Source organism: Toxorhynchites rutilus, chromosome 2, assembly GCF_029784135.1.
Source record: "Toxorhynchites rutilus septentrionalis strain SRP chromosome 2, ASM2978413v1, whole genome shotgun sequence".
Lineage (NCBI taxonomy): Eukaryota > Metazoa > Arthropoda > Insecta > Diptera > Culicidae > Toxorhynchites > Toxorhynchites rutilus.
The window spans coordinates 228,285,251-228,311,092 of NC_073745.1; the positions used below are offsets into that span (position 1 = coordinate 228,285,251).

The 25,842-nt window shown below is 37.2% G+C and overlaps 1 protein-coding gene across 19 annotated transcripts in view; it reads left to right on the forward strand.

Moving 5' to 3' along the window:
* LOC129768064 (CUGBP Elav-like family member 4) overlaps positions 1–25,842 on the forward strand; it is a 1,369,849-nt gene that overhangs the window by 1,125,000 nt on the left and 219,007 nt on the right. For 15 of the 19 annotated variants that reach the window (XM_055769451.1, XM_055769460.1, XM_055769466.1 and 12 more), the window contains one exon: positions 14,764–14,889. The exons of 3 other annotated variants lie outside the window; for them this stretch is intronic. In XM_055769451.1, the coding sequence (XP_055625426.1) occupies positions 14,764–14,889 (126 nt within the window). Of the gene's footprint in view, positions 1–13,935; positions 14,020–14,763; positions 14,890–25,842 lie in introns of those variants that run through there. One more of the 19 variants, XM_055769471.1, reaches the window with a different exon arrangement.

The window sequence follows — 25,842 nt, forward strand, 5'->3', positions numbered from 1 at the left end:
ATTCTCCTCGTCGGTGAACGAAGCAAATATCTCGAAACCAGAAACACACCTCTAAACGAGTTTCGATTGTAGCTGTTCGTCTTTTTCATGTGCGTGTATCTGTGTGGTTGTATTTCCTATACTCAAATGTCATTCCGTTTGCCGTAAGCTTCGACAAGGCCACGAATAGTAAACACATGTGCAAGAGCCCCACTGGGTGCCGGCTTTCCTTGTTATTAATTTTGGTATACGGAACAGATGTTCCGCACATGGCCTTCTCCAGGGTGCGTCTGACCACGCCTAGAAATTAATATATGTAAAATAGCTAGGTAAATAGGAAATTTGACAAGAGAATAAAACTGAACGAGCGGCACTTGGGCCACACAGTCGAGAAACTAAACTGAACGATGTGACAGTTTATTTGAACTCCGAACATAGTCCACATGGCGACCGTGACAGGACATGAACCTGAAATCTTCGGACTATGTTCTATGGATTATGAAGGCTGAAGGTGACAAAACATCAGCATGTTACACTTTGAATGCATTTCATGAGCACTGTTTGTTATTCCACTGATTCGCTAAAGTCACTGCCAGGCAGTTGCCCAGATCTTTTCAATGACGATTGCATGGTGTTTTATTTGTGTTTGTGTTCAAACCATGCCATTTCGTTACAGTCCAGAATAATCTTAATGTTTTATTGACGCTTGAGTGGCAATACCCGTTTCTTTGAACATTCACTCATGTGACCAACTGATACTATTATTGAGATGTGAATATGAATTTAGTTCCATGCCAAATCAAAACCTTTTACGGAAATCTGTCACCAAACACAAACTCATGCATTTTTTTTCTAATACAAATACACATTTATGGTGGAAACTTGATGAATTGTGGCTACTAATGAATCATTTAAAAAATTGCGCATCGCTAGCTACATCTTTTTTTCTATTTTTCTGAATTCTGAATTAGAATGAAAGTCTCAGTTTTCTGAGGTTTTCATCGAATCAAGCCATTTTTTACGTCATTGTATGGGCCGAGCTACTGATCAGACAGATCATGTGCCATCGAATTAAACAAGTAACAATCGGACGGGGAAATATCTTGAAAAAATTACATTTGAGAGTAGCACTTCGCATTCGAGTGTCTCCAAGTAGGTTTCAAAGGGTTGGACAACGTTAGGTCACGCGTTGTCATACCGTATAATAAGTATTTCGTACGTGTGTACGTCTTGTGGTCATTTCTTGCTGCTTGGCCCATTCACAAAAGTAGAATTCGGAACCGCTCCCGAGTGATAGCTTAATACGTCCTCTCATAATTAATCACACCGACATGGTTCTATCAAGTACCCAGTATAACGTTCCGCAGTCTGAAGATTTGGCCAAACCAATGACCATGAAGCATGACCGGGCATTCCCATGACTTTCTATTCAGTAGGTTTCTGTAATGGTTTTTTCATTACCCTTCATGATGCGCTGAAGACAACCCTTCCGTTTTTGTCGCTGGAATAGATTTTCACAGACGCTGTAATCATTAAAAAACCCAAGTTTCTTGTTTTCGAATCACTCTCCACGCATTCAATCGCCCGGAAATAACTTGGTGGGTAACTCTTAAGGTAGAGACAAGCTCTTCTTGCATTTGGTACGGGTCCTAATCGTGTAAAACCTCAATTTCAGCACCTTCGAAGGTTTTTGGCCTTCCTCCACGCCGTCGGTCGTCAACATCGAAATCAACGACATCTCCTCAGTGAAATTAGCGAAACCAGCTTCGAGCGACATCTTCGTAAACATTTCGGAGCCTTCGATGCGGTTCAGCCGCCGTTCTCCTCGATTGATGGATCCAAACTTTCGGCAAATGTCGACTATCTAGTACAAAACCAGACATTTTCACACAACCAAAAGTATATGAGGCAAAAACAGAACATATTGTGTCAACGCGATTTGTTAAGCATATTTATGAACATGATTAATGAAATTTTGGATGTATCGAAATTACCAAAAAGCAGTAACATTAGTTGCGCACCTGATACTTGCCTTCTAAAAAAAAAAAAGTCTAACTCGGGTATTAAATATTATTTTAAATGCCGATATGGATATTTGCATACATTGCGAAACTTTTCACTAGGTACAAATTTTGTGGTACAAATTTCCGAAATGGATTGACAATAACTTAACAATTCACAATTCAAGTGTTTGATATCTTCATCTTTAATTTTCGATCTCGGGTACCAGTTTCTTCAAGAATTTATCGACGTTTTCCCCCCGATAAACTTCAAAGCGCTTGAGTATACTGCATCAAATATTATAAAAGTTTTAAGAAACATGAAATTCCAATGATACAATCAAAGTTTGTCAACGGATCCATCTTGTAAGCGCAAACCCCGAGAAAGGAATCGTCCGACTTGAACCGTCTTTATTTTGTTGTATTCGTCCCTGTCCGTAGATCAACGTTATAGTGAGAATTTATTTTTTATTTTTGAACAACTTTGAGGGAAAGTTCAAAAAAAAATAATACCCATATGTTCTACAATGACATCATTGCACAATGGTCCAGGAGGTGCATTTAAGTGGAAATTATCAATTAAAGCTCGACAGTTATTCTCTAGACAAAAACTGTTTTCGACAAAGTTGTTACATATAATAAGGCGCTCATTTTTATGTTATCAAAAATAGGGTAACCAAGATTGTCGAAGAAATAAAAAAATAACATTCTTATCTTTGTAGATAGAGGTAAACATAGTTCAACAAAGTTGTAGTCCCAGTTATCTCATCTTTGTAGAACAAAGTTTTTTTCAATCTCTGGAAATAACCCGATATAGCGCCTTTTTTCTAAGTTACATTAGGGTAACTATGAAAAAAAACAGTTTTTTACTCTAACTTTTATATTTGAAATTCTACATCAAAACTGTCTTCGAACGACTTTCAGAGCTCATCAATACCAACATTTTGCGATGCAGAATTTGTCAATATCTCAATCCTGCAATCCTGAAATCCTGATGGATTTTCACCTAAAAACTCATGATTTCAATTTTAATTTACTCAAAAACAAAAGAATAACATTTCTTTGAAAATCATACATTATATAAAGTATAGTTTGTTCTTTCAAATTCCGTCAACAAACTTTTTTTTTTATGTTTGCCCTAGAAATAATGGCAAGCAATTGAAGAGATCGTATTTTTTAGGAAGAAATACCAGTAACTTTGAGTGGAGCTGAGGTATTGACAAGTTCTGCACCGAAAAATGTTTGTATTAGTATGTTCTAAAAATCTTTCGAAGACAGTTTGTATGTAGAATTTGAAATATAAAAGTTAGAGAAAACAAATAGTTTTTTTATGGTGACCCTAACGTAACATAGAAAAAATATCGGTTATTTCAAGAGATAGAAAAAAACTTTGTTCTACAAAGATGTCTCAATCAACTGAGGCTATAATATTGTCAAACTATATTTACCTCTATCTATAAAGATAAGAAAGTTAGATTTTTTATTTCGTCGAAAATTTTGGTCACCCTATTTTTGAAAACATAAAAATGAGCGCTCTTTCATATGTAACAATTTTGTCGAACACAGTCTTTGTCTATAGAATAACTGTTGAGCTCTAAATGCTAATGTCTACTTAAATGCATCTCCTAGACCATTGTGCATTGTAAGTTCAGTGGGATTTCGCGTTTGTGGGAGTAAGCTTTGTGTTCTGTAGGTCTGAAGCGAAAATGGAATAACGCGCTATGAAAATAAAAATCATTAAAGAAATTTACTTTCCTTGATACATGAATTCCATGTAACGGAGAAACATGTTGTTTGTAAGTGAATCAAGGATCTTGAGCACAAATTATGTCTGAAATTAAATGTATATTATAATGTCGAGTTATGGTAGAAGTATCAGGAAATATATATTAAAAGGAAATTTTAAAGGGCCGATTAGATAATCAATCAATGATGAGTTCTACGAATGGACCCACGAACGTTTGCTCAGTAAGAAAACATGAATGTTTAAAAAGAATTCATATACATAAATCAACTTTGAGCGAGATGAAGTTCGCAGGGCCAGCTAGTACATAATAATAATTCAGATAATGTACTAAAACCTAAAAAATCGTTAGGCAAAAAAGTGATCATCGAATTCTCTGGAATCAACATTTTGCAAGAAGTCCCATTAGGAAATTCGAGGTGACCATTTGCATTGACACTCCAATGTACAAGTAAGGAAAAAAAAATGATAATTCGATACGAAAATCATTTAATTAGGATTTTATGCTTTAGTTTATGTCGTGCCTGATCCATAAAGTACCATATTGAGTATTCACAAGCTGATATCGACCATTAAATGAGCAGTCAATTCTTGAAATATATGGTCAATAAGTTTGGTCGACAAGAAAAATGCGATTTTCTCGCATGCAATAAATGCAATAATTCAAAACACTCTTCTTGCATTTCAATACATTTAGCAAGTGATCTTGTGGATTGCATCCTTGAAGTGAGAATCCAAAACTGAATGTTCCATGGCTATTACGACATGACAGATGTCCGGTCCTGTAGTTGAGAAGTTATAATTTTTTGCGAAAAATCTCAGTTTTGAAAAATCACGAAGAATCTAATGACGAAACAAAAAAAAACGGGCCAAATAATTTTTGGTAGGGAACGATCCATACATATAACATATAACGGAATTTTGAAAGATTGTATGATTTTTTTTCTGTGGAATTGTTGAATCAACTGAGACTAATAAGCTTCATGAAACGTGTTCACAAAATATGTACATTTTTTTAAAAGAATACAGTATGTCAATGAAGTTTCTTTTAAACAAGTTCTTCTTATATTTTCCCCTTCTATTATTTTATTAAGTAGTTTCATCCAGCTTGAATACACTTTCAACGGCTTGGTTGTAGCTACTCGAATGACCCTAATGTCGTCACAAATGCCCTTTTTATTTTGCCTTAATTTTTGGGAAAAGAGAAAAGGCACAGGGTGCCGAATTGAATGACACAGACGCAATTTGGAGCCAGTAATTGACGAACGATCACGATGATTCGTTATTCGGTGATTGTCGTGCAGAAGAGCTCTGCTTTCTGGATTTATCGGCCTCAAAAAGCATACTTTCTACGTCCTTTGTTCGAAACACTTGTCTAATACAACCACTGCAACGCTGAGTGTAAAAAAACACAAACACAATAAACGTCTTCGCACTCCCACACGGATGGATATGACCTACAGCCCCCTTCTGATCCAGCCCGCACTCACTAATCTGCTGTTTATTTTCACAAGAGATTGTTTCCCTACTTTCCAATTCAGAATCAACCTGCAATCCGCACTTGAGCTCTTCCTTGAGCGAGAGGAAAAAAAATGAAAAATAAAATAAGGGAAACAACCATCCCGAATAATACGAGAAAACGAGAAAAAATCCGTGTCCCGGGACACGCTCTTATTAAATTTATATGTAAATTAAAATATTTCGGGCAAATTCAATCTTCCCGTGAGTCGCGTGTGCAGCAGCTCGGTTCAGGAAGGGAAGACAGCGAGTGAGAGAGAGAGAGAGAGGGGAAAAGCGAATCTGCCACGCAAATCGGTTGGAAGTCCCCCGCCGAGGACAATCCGCCTAATGGCGTGATGGAAACAGACCAAAGGGAAAACGAAGGGGATTCCCTCATTCTCCATTCAATTTTTATTAGCATTCCTATCGGTTTTCTGTTTTGTGTGCCGTGGCTTTCAACGCGCGGAGTTTTCTCGCGAGCGAAGCTGCGGAAAGTGAAATTAGGATCGTGAACCGCATCCGCAAAGAAACAAGGAAAAATGTAGGTAATTAGATGATTTAATGCCGGTTTTTTTCTCGTGTTCCTCCTGCTCGTGAGGCCATTTTCCATTCGTTGGATGGTTGCGTTCTTTTTTTTTTTTTGGTGGTGCTTGGAAAACAGCGTGTGAAAAAAAAGCGAACGCAAACGATACTAGCGACTAGAACCGGGGAGGGGCGTGGTAGAGTGAAAGGTTTTGCCCGAAATGATCATGACGTCATTTGCCAAATTGGAGGGATGCTTTAATTAGCGGGCGAAAGTTTGCCCAGCGAGAGTCAATTTTGGTTCGGTACTAACGATGAGGAATATCTCGTTATCATAATTTTATATTGATTGGGGCAATTACGGAATTAATGCCTACTTTTAACTTCGGTATTCGTGGGATGATGAAAACCCACGGTGAATTTTAACACAGATATTATTAAACTTGAATATATTGTTTGTCTTTCTGTGAATCACATATTCTGGGTTGAGCCAATGAAGACTATCGAGGATGAATATTTTTTTTCGTCACTCAAGATAACCAGAAAACATGAAAGAACCAGAAATATTGTTGAATTTTGGAATTTTTGAAGACGATTATAATCTCAAATCAAACATCAGAATGTGAATGTGAATATTTATATGTATATCGATTTGAGCAGATAAAAAATTGAATAATTGAATAATTGTTCTTGTTTGTAGTTGAAAAACTTCAAATTACGTTGAGTCTGTTTTGTTCATTCGTATCTTGATTAATGTTGATGGTAGTTGATGGCATTGATCAGTTCGACGAGCAATTTCCTCAACCTTTTAAATGGTGGGATCCTTATTTTTTTCCTTTTTATGCCTTCGCGAGCACTTTTTATTTCGATATTCTTCAAACTTCTGAAACAGATAGACATCAAAAACTGTTCTCTCCAATAAGGTTGCAAACATGATCTTCACTGAAGATCCGTTCACATTCTCTTCAAAATATAATCTGTTCCTGTTGGAAATCCTCTTCGATTTAGGTACATGGCAGCCAACACCCCCTAAGATGGGGTTCTGAGACAGCTCCCCACGGGGTGCCGAGCCAATTTGCAACGGCCTAATCCCTGAGCCTCGCCGGTAACAGCCATAAAACTCAAATTACGCTGTACGTCGCACAGAAACCATTTTCTTTCCTTTTTTCCTGCTCGCGCGAAATGGGGCGAGAAGCCGGAAACAAAGCGACTCCAAACGGCGAGAGCTCATTAATTTTATCTGTCGCCTCATTACCCCCACAACTCAAACAAACTTTGTCAGCGTTTTCACGCCAGTTACTTGTCTTTGGCTCCCTGAATGGCCTAGTCTAGCTGAGAGCAGCAGCAGCCACCGCAAAGCCACCGTCGCCACGGACGGTTTCCCGAGAACAGAACAAAAGTTGATTCATCAACATTAATTGCGGAAATTTAGAAATAAATGTCAGCAAGAGTAATTTTTGGAACCAACTGTGTCCGATAGGGAAAGAATATCCGAAATCGATCCTCGTCACTAACGTGCGTCTCCTTTCGTCGCCGTCATTCCGGCTCCGGCAGGTAATTAACGAAATTGGATCTGTTGAAAGTAGCCCCGCTGAAACTCGTAAATTAAACATAATGAACCAAATTATATCCAATGGCTATATAATTCAATCGGACCAGAAAACAAGACCGTGTGGATTCCGCTCGATGGCGCCGCTCGATGTTTCAACCATCATTCTGACGGACGACGAAAAGCAGATTTTCCGGCATCTGACATTCAGTGCGAAAAACACACACACACACGTCCATAATTGAAGCGATCATCCGCTGGAATACTGATTTTCCTCAAGGCACCACCGACTGGAGTGGATTCGCCAACAAAATCTCCCTTCCGCTCGAGTGCACACTTTGATGCATTTTTAACAGACGAAACAAAGCCGGAAAATCCCATCGCCCCCTCCCGCGCCGGAAGTCTGAACAGTTCTGTAATAGCTAACGAAAACATCGTTAGCCAAAACACTCACGTTCTTCCGTTTCGTCAGCCCCCTCACACCCACCTTCCACCAACGCAACTACCGTGCGGAAAATGTTCGATTTCTGTGCTAAACTTAGCGTCACTTTATGCTATTAGTTTAAAAAATTTAGTCGCTATTCCCGACCACGGGGACGGGAGCGGAAGCACTGGGCAAGCACTGGCAATCACGTGCCGCCGCATGATGTTTGCGTTATTTCGCTTTCGCGTCGTCATCTTTTGTGGGTTCAAAGGCGCCGGAAATAGGAAAATTATTTTTGATTAGCATAGAAATTCCTATCGCCTCGCCACGTCGAGCCACGTCAAAGAAGGGGCGACCCGGCCGGTGGTCGGGCCGGTAGCGCTTGGTTACGGTGGGGCCCGCGAGAAGACAAAGGAATGCTTGATGGGATGCGTCTGTTCAAGTACACTGGAGGCGATGGAGGAGAGACGATGGTGAAAATAATGAGACTGTTGGTGGCGAAGATTTTTTTTACGAGCCTTTGTTTGCAGTTCCGCTCGGGGGGTAACGGTTCAAGGACAAGTGTTTCGATACAGACTTGGGCGGGGGTTCGATGGGGCGATAATCCTACCCAGAAGCTGTGTGGAACTGCTTCTGGATTGTGTACGAGTATGTGCCTCAATGAGGTCGAAATTTCTGAGCAACTCGTGAGGAGTGATGCGTGCTCTGTGTGTCACAACCAATATGCTCAAAACGACATGACGTGGCTATGAAGCTTTCATCTAATCTAATACCTAGTCGTTACTCTCTTTCATTCAAAAAGCAGAAAATTATTCCTTCAAATGGGAAATACCTTTGCTTCGATACGATTTAATCGGCTCCTATTAAATTCATTGGAGCAATCCTTCAATTGCAGTCTAAATAATGTTTAGTGAAATAATAGCAAAATAATTATTATCTTCTAGGTACAGAAAGGTTTCCGAAAGGGTACAGAAAAGCGATTTGACAACGGTCACAAAAACACTCCCCCCGAATAAACTTCATTACCATAGAAAGATAAAAAGATTCGAAGAGAAAGGTCAACTCCCATGGGACTGAAAGATGTTGAAGCACATGTGGGTGTTCCGGATATTCATGAAAACGAACAATTTATCATATTATCATGTCTTGAAGTAATTTCGACTTCCTTTTTTTCCAATGATAAAATTTATCGTAGAACATTAAAAGTAAACCATAGTTCATCGAAAACTAACAATTCAACAATGTTAACACAGCCATTCCATGTCAAACCGATATACAGGGAAACTTCGATATAACGCACCCTCGTTATAACGTACCCTCGATATAACGTCACTCGATATAACGTACACATTTTGAAAGTCCAAAGGAATAATTTCTTGAATATTTTTGTTCTGGAAAAACATAATTTTTTCTGTATTTTGATACTAAAGCTTGTCTTGTACCTTAAACAAATCCCGAAATACAACTGTTTTGTGATTTCGGATTCTAAATGATTCAAAGTTTAATCAATAGTACGAAGGAAAACATCATGAGAAAGGTTGACTTCGTCTTCTAGTTTCATTTATTCATTAACCTTACTCAGCAACACAATAAAGTAATATAAGCTACGTTTCTAAGTTCTTTATGATGCTTCGATATAATGTACAATTCGATACAACGTACAATTTTGAAAGTAAAATGTACGTTATATCGAAGTTAGCCTGTACTGGTTCTCAGCTTTTCGTGGAAAGTGATAACTTTGTTCTTTAGCGCAAAACATTAGACTCGTATTTTTCTATTTTTTCGTTAGGGTGCCCATTTCCATTTTAGGGTGGCCCAAAAATAAACTTTTTTCCTCTTTTATCCAAAAATGACTTTTTTCAAAAATTCATACCTTTCGAAGTACTGGACCGATTCCGATAATCAACATATCAATTTAAAGGCAATGAACTAGTCTTCTTTGAAAAAATGCTGCACTTGCAAAAAAAATGGACTTTGTTTACAAAATTATTGATTTTATTAATTTTTACTAGCTGACCCGGCAAACTTCGTCCCGCCCAAAATTTGTTTTTTGTTATCAATACCTTCAAACATTCACGTTTTCTTACTAAGCGCAAGTTCATGAGTCCAAACGCAGAACTGTTCATTGATTGATTTCTAATCGATACTGCTGAATTTACCTTTTACCATAAAATTCCTAGTTCTTCTACCATAACTCATGATTATAATATCAGATTATTTTCATACACAATTCGTGTTCAAGATTTTAAAGTGGTAGTTTCGTTCCATTTCGCAAAATATTAGACACGTATTTTTTATTTGTTTCGTTAGGGTGGCCATTTTGATTTTAGAGAGGCCCGAAAAATAATTTTTTTTAACTTTTTCCAAAAATTACGTTTTTTAAAAATTCATTCACTTTTGAACTACGGAACCGATTCAGATGATCGATATATCAAATTAAAACCAATTAGGCAATCTTTTTTTGGAAAAATATTGTTCTCGCAAAAAAAAAATGATTTTTTTTTCTCCAATTTATTTATTTGTGGGCTCAATCGCATAACTTTTGCGGAGCCGCTAATTCAAGCTTTGTTTGTAGGTATCGTTTTCTTAACCGAGGATTGCCGCACGCACTGCAGCAATGTGCATAATGACCAGGGATAGCATCTGGTGTTCCACTAGCTGTCGAGGGTGGGCCACGGTGAGATGAGGGGACAAGACAAACAAACTAATAAATTTGAATTTTGTTTTCGTAATTGTTGATTGTATTTGTATTTTTGTTATTTACATGGCTAGAGGATAGAGATATTTTGTGTTTTTTTTTACATAAAATATTCATTTTTTTTTCCAAAATATATATTTTATTAAGGCACATGTGGCGTTAGCCTGACGGGGCCGGGAGTCCAATATTTTGACAATTTTTGTCTTACAACTATGTTAGTAATATGTAACCGATTACTCGCGGTTGGCTCGAGGTTAGTATTACAAGTGTTCTCATAATTGGTATGTTGCAGTCTTCGATGCTCTGTACGTGTGCCCGACACGGGATACTACCTATTGGGATGCAGCTGACCATTAATCAGCAACGCCCCCCTAGTCTGTACCCCATATCTAGCGTGGTGCGTCTTTCTCGACTCGAGGAATCCAGGATAGAATGGTCACTAGCCGGCGCAATCATCAGCTCGTGTAGAGTTGTCATGAGCGGTACAACCTTTGGCTTTTGTTGAATCATCAGTGGACTGCACAACCTTTGGCCCGTGTATCTGTAAAGAGTGTGTGTATGTATTGCCGCGACTAAGTAAAAGTTTATCGATCGGATAAGAAGGATATGAAACGGGGGCACAATGAAGGAAACATCATTAAACGTTGACATCGGCGTTTCTGAGGAACAGGTATAGATGAAGCAGAAGATCAGGATCCCGGCTACCTAAGATATCCCGGACGGGGATATCCGATTGTCTACCTTGTGCTCTCAGTGCTCTAGAGAGCTGAGAGCGAGAGCGATAAAATATTCATGATTCAGGGATGTGTTTCTCTTCGTTTTTGAATTATGATTTTTCAAAATTAATTTGTTTTCAGTCTTCGTTCAATATTTTTATGCGAATATATTAGATCTATGTAACTAGAACAATAAACAGCCCATTAGATTCAATTGTCGGATATGTGGATATGTCTGAATCGGTCCAGTATTTAAAAAGTGATGAATTTTTGAAAAAGTAATTTTTGGAAAAAAGGAAAAAAATGATTTATTGGATCATCGGTTAACTTTGGAAAATCCTCACTTAAAAACGACAAAAATCACATCTTCAATTTTCGAATATGTTATGTAAAAAACCTCAGCTTTCAGGATAAAATAAATATAAGTATATAGCGCTCTCTAGTCCAAAGTAATGAAAACAACAAGAAACAAATACAATAAAAAAATACGAAAACAAAATTTAAAAATTTTGCAATTAGAATATTTTTTTTCAAAAAGGATTAACTTATTGGCTTCAATTTGATGTGTCGGTCATCTAAAAAAAAAAGTTATGAACTTTTGAAAAAAATCATTTAAAAAAAAGATTTTTCGGACCACCCCAAAACTGCCCATTTCCGTTTTTTTCCCTAAAGAAAAAAAAAATACGAGTCCAATATTTTTCGAAAAGAAGCAAAACTACCACTTTCCACGAAAATCTGTGAACCACTATATCGGTTTGACATCGAATGGCTGAATATCTAATTTTTATTGTATACATTGTATATATACCATTTTCAAGTTCATTATAGTGAAAGAGAGTGTGTTGTTTTATTAGTCGGATATCCAAGTGTACGAAAATTAGTCACACTAGGTTACAGAAGTATTATTAGTTCTAGTTGCATACTTCGCGGATTGCCATGAACTTGCTCTAGTGTGAACAACAATCGTTCAGAAAAAAAAACTAAATAGTTTTTCTACGTCGTTAGTTTTCTTGTCGGAAAAATTCCGTCGAATTTATCGTTCAAATTATAATTTTTCCAATGCATCATCTGATGTATGTTTAACCAATCCCAATATCTCATTCAGCTTTCTTCTACTTGCATGGGCTGACTGACCAATACAAAACAATTTTGGTCAGGGTTTTTTTTCAATTAGATAATTTTTTCGCTACAATAGAAGTTCTCAAATTGTTCTTCTAATTAATTTTTAAATTCATTTAATTTAGTTTTAATTTTAAGTCGGCAATATGAATTTTCTATTAAAATATATTGAAACAAATTAAGGTAGAAAAGAATTTCGTTTGTTCTTCATGTGCTGTTTCTATCAGGGGGATGTTTTATTGCTATTTCACACGAAAACCATTTTAATCATAAATTTTAGAGAAACTTCGAAGAGTCTTTTCAAATTGTCAGGAACGGTAAAAAAACACTGGGTAAGCGTAAATAATGGTACAGTTTGTTGATACATCCACTAATACTAAAACGTCTTCCCTCGTGACATTTATATAACAGAAACAAACTATAAACAAATGGTTATATCGTGCGAAAAAGGGTGGATTTATGTATACTTCCATTAATAATTCGAATAAATAGTTGATTTCATGAGTGAAAAGCAGATTATTGATTGATTCAGAGCGACAATCGTCAAAAACTTTTAGTCACATAAACGTGACTTCAGTCTTAAAGACTGTTAAATCAAGTAATAATTATCCGTGATTGTTCCAATCAATCGTAGAAAAATCAAAGTTTAATGAGTATCCTGTAGTTTTTAAACTATCTATTTGCATAGATCAGAACTGAAGTAATTCTTAGGTAGAAACAAACCCAGAAGGTCCATGAATATTATCATTTTGTTTATTGCGATCAACGCACGCAGTAAAAGACGGAGACCATTTTCAACAATCACGTATCACGTCTTACCGGCTAATCGCAGCATTCACTACTTCATAATCAAACTCATCATCTTATCATAGCAAAAAAAAGAAAGATAAAAACATCACCACTGTGACTCGACAACAACAGAAAACAACATCCTGTTGCCGAAGATTAATGCAAGCAAACCCTCCGGATGTGACACCCAATCGTTGTTTATGGCGGAAACTTCCTGTGGCTACCTCCGTGTTTCGGCGCTGCCTGCCGCAAGAGCAGAATCATCAAACCACAGCAAAATTTAGTCATTTCTCTTGACCCGGAAGACTGCTCCTCACTCCACACTCCGCCGCTCAACCTCGCGGGCTCTCCTCTGTGCTGTTGCAAACGTCTGATGTCCACACGCCAGGACTACTCGGGTTCTGGGCGCAAGAGGATTTAATCTACACGTGCCATCTTTCATTCACTTTGGCCCCACGTCAGCTAGCGGCGTCGAGTTATGAGCCAAGTCAGAGGTCAGGTCAAAACATGCGAGTTGGTGGTGTCTTCTGCGACGTCTTAATAAAATTATTAGGACTAACAGGAGAAAAGATAGGGAAGAGATAGACGAAGCCTAGCCTTGATTTATGATATTATTTTGTTTACGGTAGCAACATTTCGGTTTTGATTAGGATTTTCTTCTAACTGCACGTCCGGTTTTAATAAATCTGCGCTGCCCGTGCCCGGGGGGAAATCATAAATCTTTGTCCCGCCCGCGCCCCGAGAAAAAGCCGAGAAAAGGACGATGGACGAGATTAAAAAATTGATGAGATAATTCCTCTGCTCTACTGACATGACCTTAGGCCGAAGGGGAGGGGGGAACTTTGTGTTTTGTTGTTTCTAACCCAACCTTTTTCTCTTCGCACAGTGCAAGTTAATCATTGCCCAGCATTTGAACATGAATGAGGATAAAGCCCCGTTCGCAGAGGCTTGATACTTCCAGCTACAAGAAAAATAAGTTGTATGTGTTGCTGTTGTAGACTGTTCTTACTTGTTATTTAAGTATCAGTGTTGTTTTTAATCGTTGTGGATTAGCCCTTGTGACAGAACGAATCCAAATTGATAGCTGTTCTCTAGATGGTACCGTTCAATTGACTGAGAGTTTAGATATGTTTGTAATTCGCTTAACAAGTTTTTTCGTCCTTTTTCCTACCCTAAGTTTGTTTCATGAATTTTACAGCATTGATCGTATAAATGTACCGTTTTTGTTGTGTTTTGTTGGATAACCTTTTCTTTTCTTTACGGTTTCAAGTGTTGTATGATTTCCATTAATCCTGATTGTCTCATTATTATACCCGTTTTTTCTGGATTCATCAAAACAATTGTAAAAAGCTGTTTTCTGAATGTTTGCAACACTTCCTAGTGTTAACTAGTTTATCAATCCTCCTTCTAAGAAACAAAAAAAACTACACAGTGAACTCATAAGCAAAATTTATTAATTTACTTTTTTCTTCTTTTTCTCTTTTCATTTTTATGTCAATTCCATTGTCTCGCCTTTCCACCGCAAATCCAAACACGACCCTTCACTACTCACCACACGAAAACCCCATCTGACCGCTGTGTGATTGCGATTGGAAACCACAAAACCAAACACACACACCACGCACCAACACACACACACACACACGCATACCCTTAATCCGCCCAAATCACACAAACACGGAAAAACAACACCACCCATCAACCCGAAAATCACAAAACCCAGATCGAAAGCTTTTCGTTGGCATGCTTAGCAAGCAGCAAACCGAGGAGGATGTAAGACAGTTGTTTAACGCGTTCGGAACCATAGAAGAGTGCACGATACTGAGAGGACCCGACGGTACCAGCAAAGGTGAGTCTAGAAAACATTTCTTTTTTTCTCACCTTGCGTTTGTTTTTTTTTTTTGTTTTTGTCTCCACCATTCGAAACCCGCTATGCACTCTGAGTAAGTTTACTTGTGATTGTGTGCTGTGCATTGTGACTATTGACATCTGCCTTTGGGGTGCGTTCTTTTGTTTTGTTGTATTTGTTTTCCAAGTTTCCACTGACGTTTGGTAGCCGATTGTGATTTATTGTTTGCAGTTGTCTTGAAGTATGAAGATTTTTTAATGGCACGTAGAACTTATTTTTCATCGGCTTCAACAAGAAATATGTTCAATGAAAACAGGTTATGTGAAAAACGTCAGTTCGGACTGTACGTGTTGAGTGAAAAGAAAATGTTGCAAAAAAACAAATGGGAAACTAACAACATACGATAGAGTACTTGCAGAGTGCATATATATAAGTAATCCGTTTGGCAGGCAAAGTGATAGCTGCATAGGATTAACATGGATCGACAAGATTGAGTTTTATTTTGACACAACAGTTATAAAAATTACGCGTTACTCTATATTCATAAAATTCGAACATATGAATCTTTATATAAAATTTTCACTTTTAGCGTCAAAGCCATGCACGTGGAAAAAAAATCACATCGTATCTACATTTAAATCATCTACAACAGCTATACTCAACATGTGGCCCGGTGAGCGCTTCTGGTTGACCCATCTGATGTTACTTCACTTTAAACAATTTTGTATGTGTAACAAAAATGAAAACCTAAGAAAGCATTATCTATTTTTTTAAATTACGTTGAATTACATGTTTCAGTAATGTTACCAAATCAGAAGAGCATAGTTTTATGTGTTCGTTCTACGGATAATGTAGAGGAAACTTTGCAATTTAAACTCCGCTCGTTTTCAATTCATCGAGTACAAACACGTTTTTCGCGGTTTCACAGAATTTACGATTCATCAGTTATCGAACTAGCGACCAGACGACAGCAAGGATTTCAAGATGACCTCTCCTAAGATCGAAAATTTAGTTCAGTAATCCAAAACGGCCTTTTTCAAGGCTTGAACGGCGAATGAACTGAGAAATTTCGTAGCATCTTATTCCTCAATTCTCAATTCAATTCAACAATTCTCGTGTATTATTACCGCAAGAACAAGAATGAATCATAAATCAATCGGTCCTTTTGAGGGCCACCAATAGTTTCGACTAGAGAGTTTATTTAAAAAGGTCAATGCACTTCCAAATAATTTCCGATATAATCAAGAGCGAATAGGTTTAGAAAAACATTTGGAAACCATTAGAACACGCTATCATCCGGTCGCGAGCAGGATGACCGATGAATCGTGAATGATTTACTGATTACTTTTTCCGATCGATCAATAAATTTTTGCGAATTCGAGCTTTGTTTCCGGGTTAAAATTGGCGTCAAAATGCAGCGTATTTCGAACCGGATGTGAAGAAGGTGTTTTCCAGCGGTTAGGGCTACGTTCTTTGGTGGAAAACTGAGGAAAACTCATTAAAAAACATTATCGGTGTTTATGTTTCTACTAAAGAGTTTTGTTCTTGAATTTCCGTTTATAACTCAATAGTCTTACGTCAGCAATATGGACGTGTCTTGGACACCACCACCATTTATTTTTCTTTGCGGCTCGTGACACCAGAACCGCTTACGCGTAACGAAATTACTGTAGTAAACATGCGAGGTGTGCCCAACAGCAGGGTTGCCATAATAAAATATGTTTTGGTTTTGGTCTGAAAAAATCTTAGTTTTTTCTCAAAAAATTGTATTGAAAAAATATGTATTGCAATTTTGAAGCATAATTTGAGCTATAGTATCATTGATTGGCATTGTTATTATTGACTAGCTGAACCGGCGAACTTTGTCCCGTCTAATCATTTTTGATATGAATACATTCGAACATTTACATTTTCTTACTAAGCATGATCTTGGGTTAAATCCCAGAATCATTGATTGATCTTATTATTATCAAACACAATTCTCGTTCAAGATTCTTTATTCATGTTTCTTCATTACATGGAAAACATGTTTGATGGGGAAAACTGAATTTGCATTATTTTTTTTTTCAAAGTGCGTTTTTACACCTCAAAGGGCGTTTTTACTCCACATCACAAGATCAATTTCGTTAGCGCAAACATCGAATGGACTGACAACGCTTATCACGATGTACCGTTTTGACTCATATTCCGTACAGACTCAAATTCCGGACCCCTCCTTTTGAAAAACTATAATTAGTGAAAATCAATGTTATAAGTAATTGAAATATTAAACCCCCAATATTCTTAAGAGTACATCTTTCCGTATAACAACATTTAAAGGTATCAAAACGACATTTATGTTCAGTAAATATAGTTTTTGAAATTAAGTGTTCGTATTTAAAAAAAAAAGTGTTCGGAAATTAATACAGAACGATAATTGTCTACAATTATGGGGGATACACATGGGGATACAATTTTCCGAAATTTTCCTACCCTCCTACAGAGGTTTCCGATTTTTCTCCGATTTTCCCCTCCGTAATATTGATCTGCGGGTAGAGTCGAATACAACGAAATAAAGATGGCTCAAATCGTACGATTCCTACCTCAAGTTTAGCGCTTAGCAAACACATTTGGCCTTCCATTTTTATTTATATAGATTAGATTTATTTATATAGATTAGTATCCACGTAAAGCCAGCAAGCATATAAACTGTAGTAAAAATACAATGCTTTATTGAGGTGTAATATAAGGTGATTCAGCTACCAGGACATGCTTGTTTACATTGCGTAACGTAAATACCTGCATTATAATACGTTTCAGTTACACACAAAAATGTAGTGGTTGTAATGAGTTTAAAAGTAGCATAATAAGGCAACAATTCAAAAACTGGAAAACTGCCAACGTTTGAAATAAGGGACATAAAATTACTATGAAGCTAACGCTCAGGTTTCGGACTGGTTTCGATATAATTTTCCATTCTAAACAAACTAATAGGGTATGTTTTTATGTAAATTCCTTTTTTTTCTTTATTTACAATTTTGGCTGTAACGTTTATAAAGCCAGCCAATCAGCTGGTGAATTCTTCTGGGGAGCAAGCAGCTTACTTCTAACTATACAATTATTGTCTTGAAAATAATTTGATGTTATTAAATTTTCCCAATCAACTAACCTGCGCAAGTTCTTCTTAAATTTTACAGTGTTTTTTTTTCTTGCATTTATTCAGGAGGCAATGCATTAAATTTTAAAATTCCAGTAAAAAATACATTTCTAGATGCGAGTTCAGCTCTTTCTACTACAAAATATTCTCTATTCCTAGTATTAAAAGAGTGAATGGTATGTGCCTGTACGAGTTGAATATTGCATTTAACAAATTATTCTTTATTTTGAAAATGAACAAAATAACATTATATTTATGTAGCTTATTTAGGGGAAGCAAAATTTCAGAATATAGGTTTATTGTTGACGTCAATATTGGAAGTTTTTTAATTATTTTAACTGTTATCTTTTGCAGAACGCTTAGTTCATTTATAAAAGTTGATCTTGCTGATCCTCATATACAATTCCTTTAGTTCAGATGTGAAACTATGAATGAATTATAAACATTCCAACAACATTGAACGTTATGATCGTTTCCGGCTTTCTTTAATGCAAATAGTATAACAGTTATTTTTTTATTGTTTGTATATGTTGTTTCCATTTTGAAGTATCATCAATTTTGAGGCCTAAATAATTAATTAATGTCTAATGAATCGAAGTTGATGAAACGGCTACGAGAAGTACGAGCGAAATCTCTCGTGGAGAAACGAAGAAAGTTTTGAAAAAGAAGGATGTTGAAAGTTTTCAATGAAAAATCGTTTTTTTTAAAATCATTACAGTTCCGTGAAATTGATCCGATTTGGAATGAAAGTGTTGTACTAGTCATCCAGGTATACTTCATGATAACTTTGAACTGTAGGGGAACTTTGGGTAAAACGCACCACCATGAAAAATCATGGAAAACGCAGTAATCGGCAGGACTTCCTTTTTTCATTATAAATACAATTAAATGTATTGTAGCACCAAAAACCACGTCTATCTGCATAAAATAATAATATATTAAAAATTGCATGATTTCATGCAACTTTGACCGCTTCTGTCATTAGACTTTCGAAGCATTACAAACTTATTTAAATTTTACAAACTCCAATACATTCTCAATTGTTACCAGAGCTATCAGTTGAGTTTGAATCAAAAAATGTTGAAAATTCATTTTTTATATCAAAATGCAATTTTATAATCCATCTCAGAATGGGGCACATCGCTTCAGTATGGAGATTAAAAAAGAATTGATCAGTTCCAGTGTTACCAATTCACTCAGATATTTTCTGCAATTGTTTTATACCCAGATGGTTTCGGAAAAGCATGAAACCATTTTCATATATCTTTTCTTGTTTTATGTAATAAGAACCAGAACGAACCTTAGAATCAAAACAAAAACTCATAAATATAAAGGCCAAAAGTTTGGCAGCACATTTGTGAGGAGGCGATCTGGCATAGTGGTAACATCCATGCCTCTCACGCTGAAGGTCACGAGTTCAATTCTCACTCCCGAAATTCTTCCAAAAATGGAAGTAAAAGTGATGAATCTACATCTGGAATTTTTCTGAGAACTTACTGGAAACTCAGGGAATATCATGGATTTTTTTTTTGGTTTTTGAGTAGACTTCCTTAATATGTGAGCATCATCAAACGCACGAGTGATTCGGGGCGTGTAAATGTGAATGTACATTTACTGCAAATGGGGTATTTGAAGCTTGTAAATATAATATGGAGTTAGTAAGTAAATGAATATTTTCTCAGAAATAAATGAGTATTTTTTTTCATGCTCATAAAAGATATTTTTCTCCATAAGGAATATATGTTCGATGATACAGATTTTTGTAATAAAAAGTACACACGAAAAAGATTTTCACCTCTTCCGGTGCCAATGAAAATGTGGCAACACTGTACACGAGTCGTGAAATGTTTACAGCACGTGGAAGAGGGCGTTTGTTTAGCGAAGCAAACGGCAACAAACTGTCAAAATTCAAACAAAATATGTTCCACTGGGTGGATGCAACCTTCGTCGGGCTTATCTTATCGCAACGGTCGTTGTTTTTTTTTTCTTCCCCTCCATTCCGTGAGAAGGGTTCGGGGCAGTCGGGATAATAAAACAAAGCATTTCACTCGATGGTGTTGTAATTTGAGCCGATAAAAACCGACAGCTTTATCTGGAGCCGTCGCCTTCTGTTCGATTTTCATTCTCTAGGAGTGGTGGGAAATTGACGCACCCGATCGGAGTAGATGATCCTGGTGCCTCCCCCGCTCCGGAAAGCAGGATTGCTTCGCAGTGCTCTTCTTGGAACAGATTAAAACTTATGCGGCCCCGAAACGATAGCAGCTTTGGTGTTGGCTCAACTAGCGAGAACTTGCTCGGCAAAGAAATAACGAGAGAAACGTGATTTTGTCGCTGTCAAGTCAAAACAAAGTTTATCGCTTCCATCTACTTCTGACTAGGGGGATGTACCAGGGGGGCAGTGGATGGTTATATGGAGTGGAATATAATTAAAATTTCATCGAAGCTTGTAAAATTAGTTTTTAATTGAAGCTGTCAAAGTGAACAAAACGACCGCTTTGTTCTTTGAACAGAGGAACTTTTCTGCTTTCATCTCGTGATCGACTTCAATTTTTAGGCAGCAACAGGAACGATGAGCTAATTTCCCGACTGAAATTATATCGAAAAGCGTCGTTGTCACTTTGCAAAGATATATCGGCCAATTCGAAGAAAACTATTCCTCCTTATCTATGAAGCTGTTTAAACTGAAGTAAATTCTTCTTCTCATTGAAACTTTCGCAAAACAATTTCCCAGAACAATTCTCCCAGCAGATTAATTACCAACAACTCGTGAAGTGGATGTTCACTCGGCTCAGTCTACTGCTGATGACCATCAAATAGTTTGTTTCTCTTTCTAAATCTCCCCCCAGGACTGCACACCATCCGAAGCCTTGAACAGCGGAAAAATGCCAGTCATTTCTCCAAACTATTCACTATCACTTTACCCAACAACCGAAACCACCTTCCAAGCAAAGAAGACTCCATTTATTTGCTGCAATTTTTCTTCCACCCCTCCAAATCTTCCATTCTCATTTGCCGCGCGGCGAAAAGAAACCAGCAGACCATTTTCAATTACTTCATACCATTTGTCCATCCGTCAAGCAGTCACTTGGACCGGGATTTTTCTTTTCTGTTGCGCCTCCACTCGGTTCAAGCTCCAAAACATCCTCCTCGACCACCTCCACCTTCCCGTCCCGTTTGAGGATCTTTTGCCTGCTCATTCGCACCAAAGCACCGCTTGTTCCGGCGGTTCTGTTGTTCGAATGGGGATTTGTTCTGCCCCGGAATCCTGGACGCCGCCGTTCACCTATTCACTTGTAAGAGGATTTTCTCCCGCTTCAGCTGGGAGGATGTTCATTTCTTTAGCCATTCCCCGAAAAGCGCCGGGGAATGGCTTTTGGGTTGTATTTTACACGCGGGAGAAAGTTCCCTTCGGGAACCCCGTCAGGACCAGGACCTACCGCAGATGTGCCACTGTGTAAAGGATTTTCCTGCGGGAGAGAGATTTTCCATTCGTCATTTCGCCTCTGTTTCCATCAAGCGTTCATTGTGAGGTGTGAGAAGCTGTTTTTTTTGTTCGTAGTTCTATTTCGGCTCTGTTGGACGGAAGCTCTATTTAAAAAATGAAACTAATTACGAATTCCCTCAGGGAAAGGCTGCAACGCAAGAAAGCTGGTTTGCTTTGTGCACCGGAGTCGGGTGATGGTTTCGTTTAATGTTGTAAACCAAAAAAAGGTTAGTTCAGGTACGATTTTATTTAGCGGTTTGTTAACTTTCTGTATTCTGTATTAAATGGAAGAAAAAAAACTATTCTGACCTGGAACGAGTGCTTGTTTTTGCCAACAGATGACGTTACTAGAACATGGTGCAGAAGTAAATAAAATAAGTAGAAAATGCGTGATGTCGCATGATGATAGTGGCGGATTTAGCTTCACATACATTTTACGTAAGTGGAATCTACTGAGAAGAAACTTGCCATGTTTTATTAGGGAGTAGAATAATGGCTGATAACAGATACTCTCCTAATTAATGAAAAAAGAAACAGGATCGATAGAATCGATAGGATCGCACTATTTTGTTCACCGATGATAAAATTTTCATTATGGAGCAATATCACAACCGCCAAAACGATTGCCATATGTTACCTAAGAGCTGTTCTAGGCAACTACAGGCCAACCTGTTAATTTTTGGTTAATTTTTTGTGGCATAACAAATGAACATATTTGACGAAGATAGCGGCCATTTGTTTTTTTTGTATTTGTATTTTGAGATACATCTCATTGCTCTACAGCCTTGTTTCAACATGTAAGAAGTAGCTTATTGAAGGGAGCAGTGAGTTTATTTTCTGATCGGCTGGATTTTTACAATAAGATTTATTTCAAAGCGTAAATTGTAGTTTGTTCGCAGCTTGCAGTGCGGAAAGAGCAAGTTTGCATCCAAATGTCTTAAATCATTCCCATCCTTCCATCAAATTAATGGGTAGTGCTTATCGTAATTTCTAATAGCAACAAGTTCCACAACAAGTTTAATACGATGCGATGCGCAATTGTAGAGACAACATGTCCCAAATTACATCAGTTAATTTAGGATGAATCTCTTGGCAGCGTGACGGACTCATCTTCCCAACAAACAATCATTAGCCGATATTCAAAATAGAGTTCTTAATAGAAGGATTTGCTGAACTATATACGTTATATAAAAGATTATTCGGGCCAAATTGAGGTTTTGGTTCGACCATTTATATTTACCCCATTAATACGCCAGTGAAACGTTTTGAGGGTGGTTTTGGCTCATGAAAAAGCTGAACAGACGCGATGTAAGCCTGAAATATAGCTTTTATTCGAGCAGTCGAACATTAGCATTAAGTGCTCAAAAAGACGAAATGCTGAACTACACGTTGTATAAAAGGTTATGCAGACCAAGTTGAAGCATTTATCTGAAAAATATAGCAGAGAAACGTTTTGAAAACGTTCCTTCAAATGCAATGCAGCTTTTGTACAACACATGACGGACTACTGAAATGAGCATTTCCTGCAAGCGAATGTAGTAGTGGAATAGAAGGTAATCTTGCATTACATTTTTAGGTGGTCTAACGGAACAAATGGTTCGATGAGGGATCATCGATGCAAACTGCATGAGTTATGAATCTCGGCAATTTTATCTTGTTTTTTTTAAAGCTAATCAAAAACTGAACGTATTTTATATGGTAGCTGTAAAAGACTCTAACGGGCGTCAAACTATCAAAGCTATCAAGGTGCTAAAAAGAGAATTCTACTTATAGAAATTTGGTAAAAGAAAATAATATAGTTAGACACAGATCATCTTCTTAAATGCCGCAGTCTACGTAGTGATGGACAAATTCAAATATGGTCGAATAAACGTCCAACGTTTCTAATAGACTTCAAACTGCATTTAACGAACAAAATTGACTATAGCTTAATAATTTCGTCTAACTTGACTTGACTAACTGCGTGGAGGGTTTAATAAAGGTTTTGATGACAAATAGTTCAGTTATCAGGCATAGAACTGAACAAAACTATCAAAACTATCAATGAAATCCGTGGCACTTCGAGCATCGAAGAGAAATCCAACGTGTTCCGCATTCCATTCGACTTAGCATCATTTTGACGTTCGCTTTACGTCAAGGGAAGGATTTGCACTGTTCGCCCGAATTTTATTTCAACGAATTCAAAATTTCTTATAATGTCAAACATGTTTTACTCCATAGTTCTCCATAATTCATTTTTATAGAAACTTACAGATATTGTAAACAACATGCAGAAATGGAATGGCCGCTCCGAAAAAAATTGAAATTAAAACCAGCAAAATTGTCACTAAGAATAATGTCAACAATTTGTTAAACGACCATTTGAAAATGTTGGAAACATCCGGTTTTGACAATCGATAAAAACCAAATTTTCGAAAAATACTTCGCTTTGAAAAAAACTTCGCTTCGCGTTCGCGAGTTTTAATGAAATATTGTTATTTGAATTTGAAAAGTAAATTTTAAGTAATGAGAATTAAATGTGCAGATTATTTTTTTTTCAAGAAACATAGTCATGAATAGAACAACAGTGATGAATGAGAAATTATAAATTTCTAAAATTAAATATTGGGCCCTATTATTGAACAGAATTTTACTTTTACGGTTATAAATACAGTCGGGTGAAAGCTGTCGGCATAATTTTTCGAGCTGTTTGGTTTGCTTGGTTGCATTCCTGATGCTTTGCTTTAGGAAACATTGCGGTAAAGTTTCGAAATATGCAATTCACCGACGCTCGAGAAAGAACTCGATTCGATAAGATTCTATCTATTTACATAATGATAGTGATAGTTATAGGGATCGCATTGATCGTTGGATCCAATTTAGATAATAGGGGCTAACATTTCCGATAGATAATTCTTATACTTCTTGTTAATGGTGAATTGGTTAATTGGTCTCACAGACCGAGAATTAATAATTTTCATTTAGATAGAAAAAGTGATTCGCCTCTAATTGGACATCTAGCCAATTGGGCAGCCCTGTAATGCGACAAGAATAATTGGATATTTTGATATGATTCTCTAATTGGATGTTTTTGTAAACCTCTTTTGTGCATGTTTCCTCAACATGATAAATTTTTAGGAGTGTTTTCAACCATATGTATTTAGCACACATTTCTAGTGATTATGTGTTAGGTTTTCAATAGTTTTCCTGTTTTAACTTATTTTTCAAATTGTGTTGTGTTTGTTGATAAGTCCAATTACAGGTCACAATCGTCACAATTTTTTTTGCTTTAAATGAACACAAATAATGCCCAAAATAGCATTGGCAAACAAACAATAGCAAAATTACACAGACACGCACTGTCTGTGGCAATGTGCGCGAGTATACGAGTTATGATTTTCGCAAAAGATCGATCTTGCGGATCAGTTTTCTAAACGGTGTAGGGATCAATTCACTGATTGGATCGTTACCAGAGAATCGATTTCTGCTAGATGGATCTTTGAAAATTGAATGCTTTTTTCTATTTATTTACTTATTCTATAAGAGTGTAGTTTTTTCTTTAAACGTGGAATAAACATTTCACATTTATATTCAAACATCACAAGAATTTTATTGTGATTCTCAACATGAAGGTCACAAAAAAAACTTGAAAGCCCAGAAAAATTGTATTTTCCAGAGCATTTATCGCGTACCGTTATGGAATCATTTGATTAAAAAAATTAATTGAAAACTATTATTAGAAATTCAACAACTGATATTCATGTAGAGTTCCACTGACAATAATCCCATAAAGGGTGTGTCATATCAAATTGCATCACGGAAAAAACGCTGTAGAAATTCGCCCAGTAGACCGATCCTTTTGAAAATTTTAGACAGTAAAATAAAAACTATTAAACAACTTTTGGCATTTTTTTTTATTCATACTTCGAGCCCAAGCCCGTATGCTCGCACCTTCCTCTTTACCCCGTCCATAAGGTTCTGTACAACGTCAGGTTGTAGTTTTTTTGAACAGAAATCCATTTTCTCTTGAAGTCCGCCTCTGATTTGACAACTTTTGGGTTCTTCCGGAGGGCCTGCTTCCTAATCGCCCAATATTTCTCTATTGGGCGAAGCTCCGGCGCGTTGGGCGGGTTCATTTCCTTTGGCACGAAGGTGACCCCGTTGGCTTCGTACCACTCCAACACGTCCTTTGAATAGTGGCACGAAGCGAGATCCGGCCTGAAGATGGTCGGGCCCTCGTGCTGCTTCAATAGTGGTAGTAAGCGCTTCTGTAGGCACTCCTTAAGGTAAACCTGCCCGTTTACCGTGACGGTCATCACGAAGGGGGCGCTCCGCTTTCCGCAAGAGCAGATCG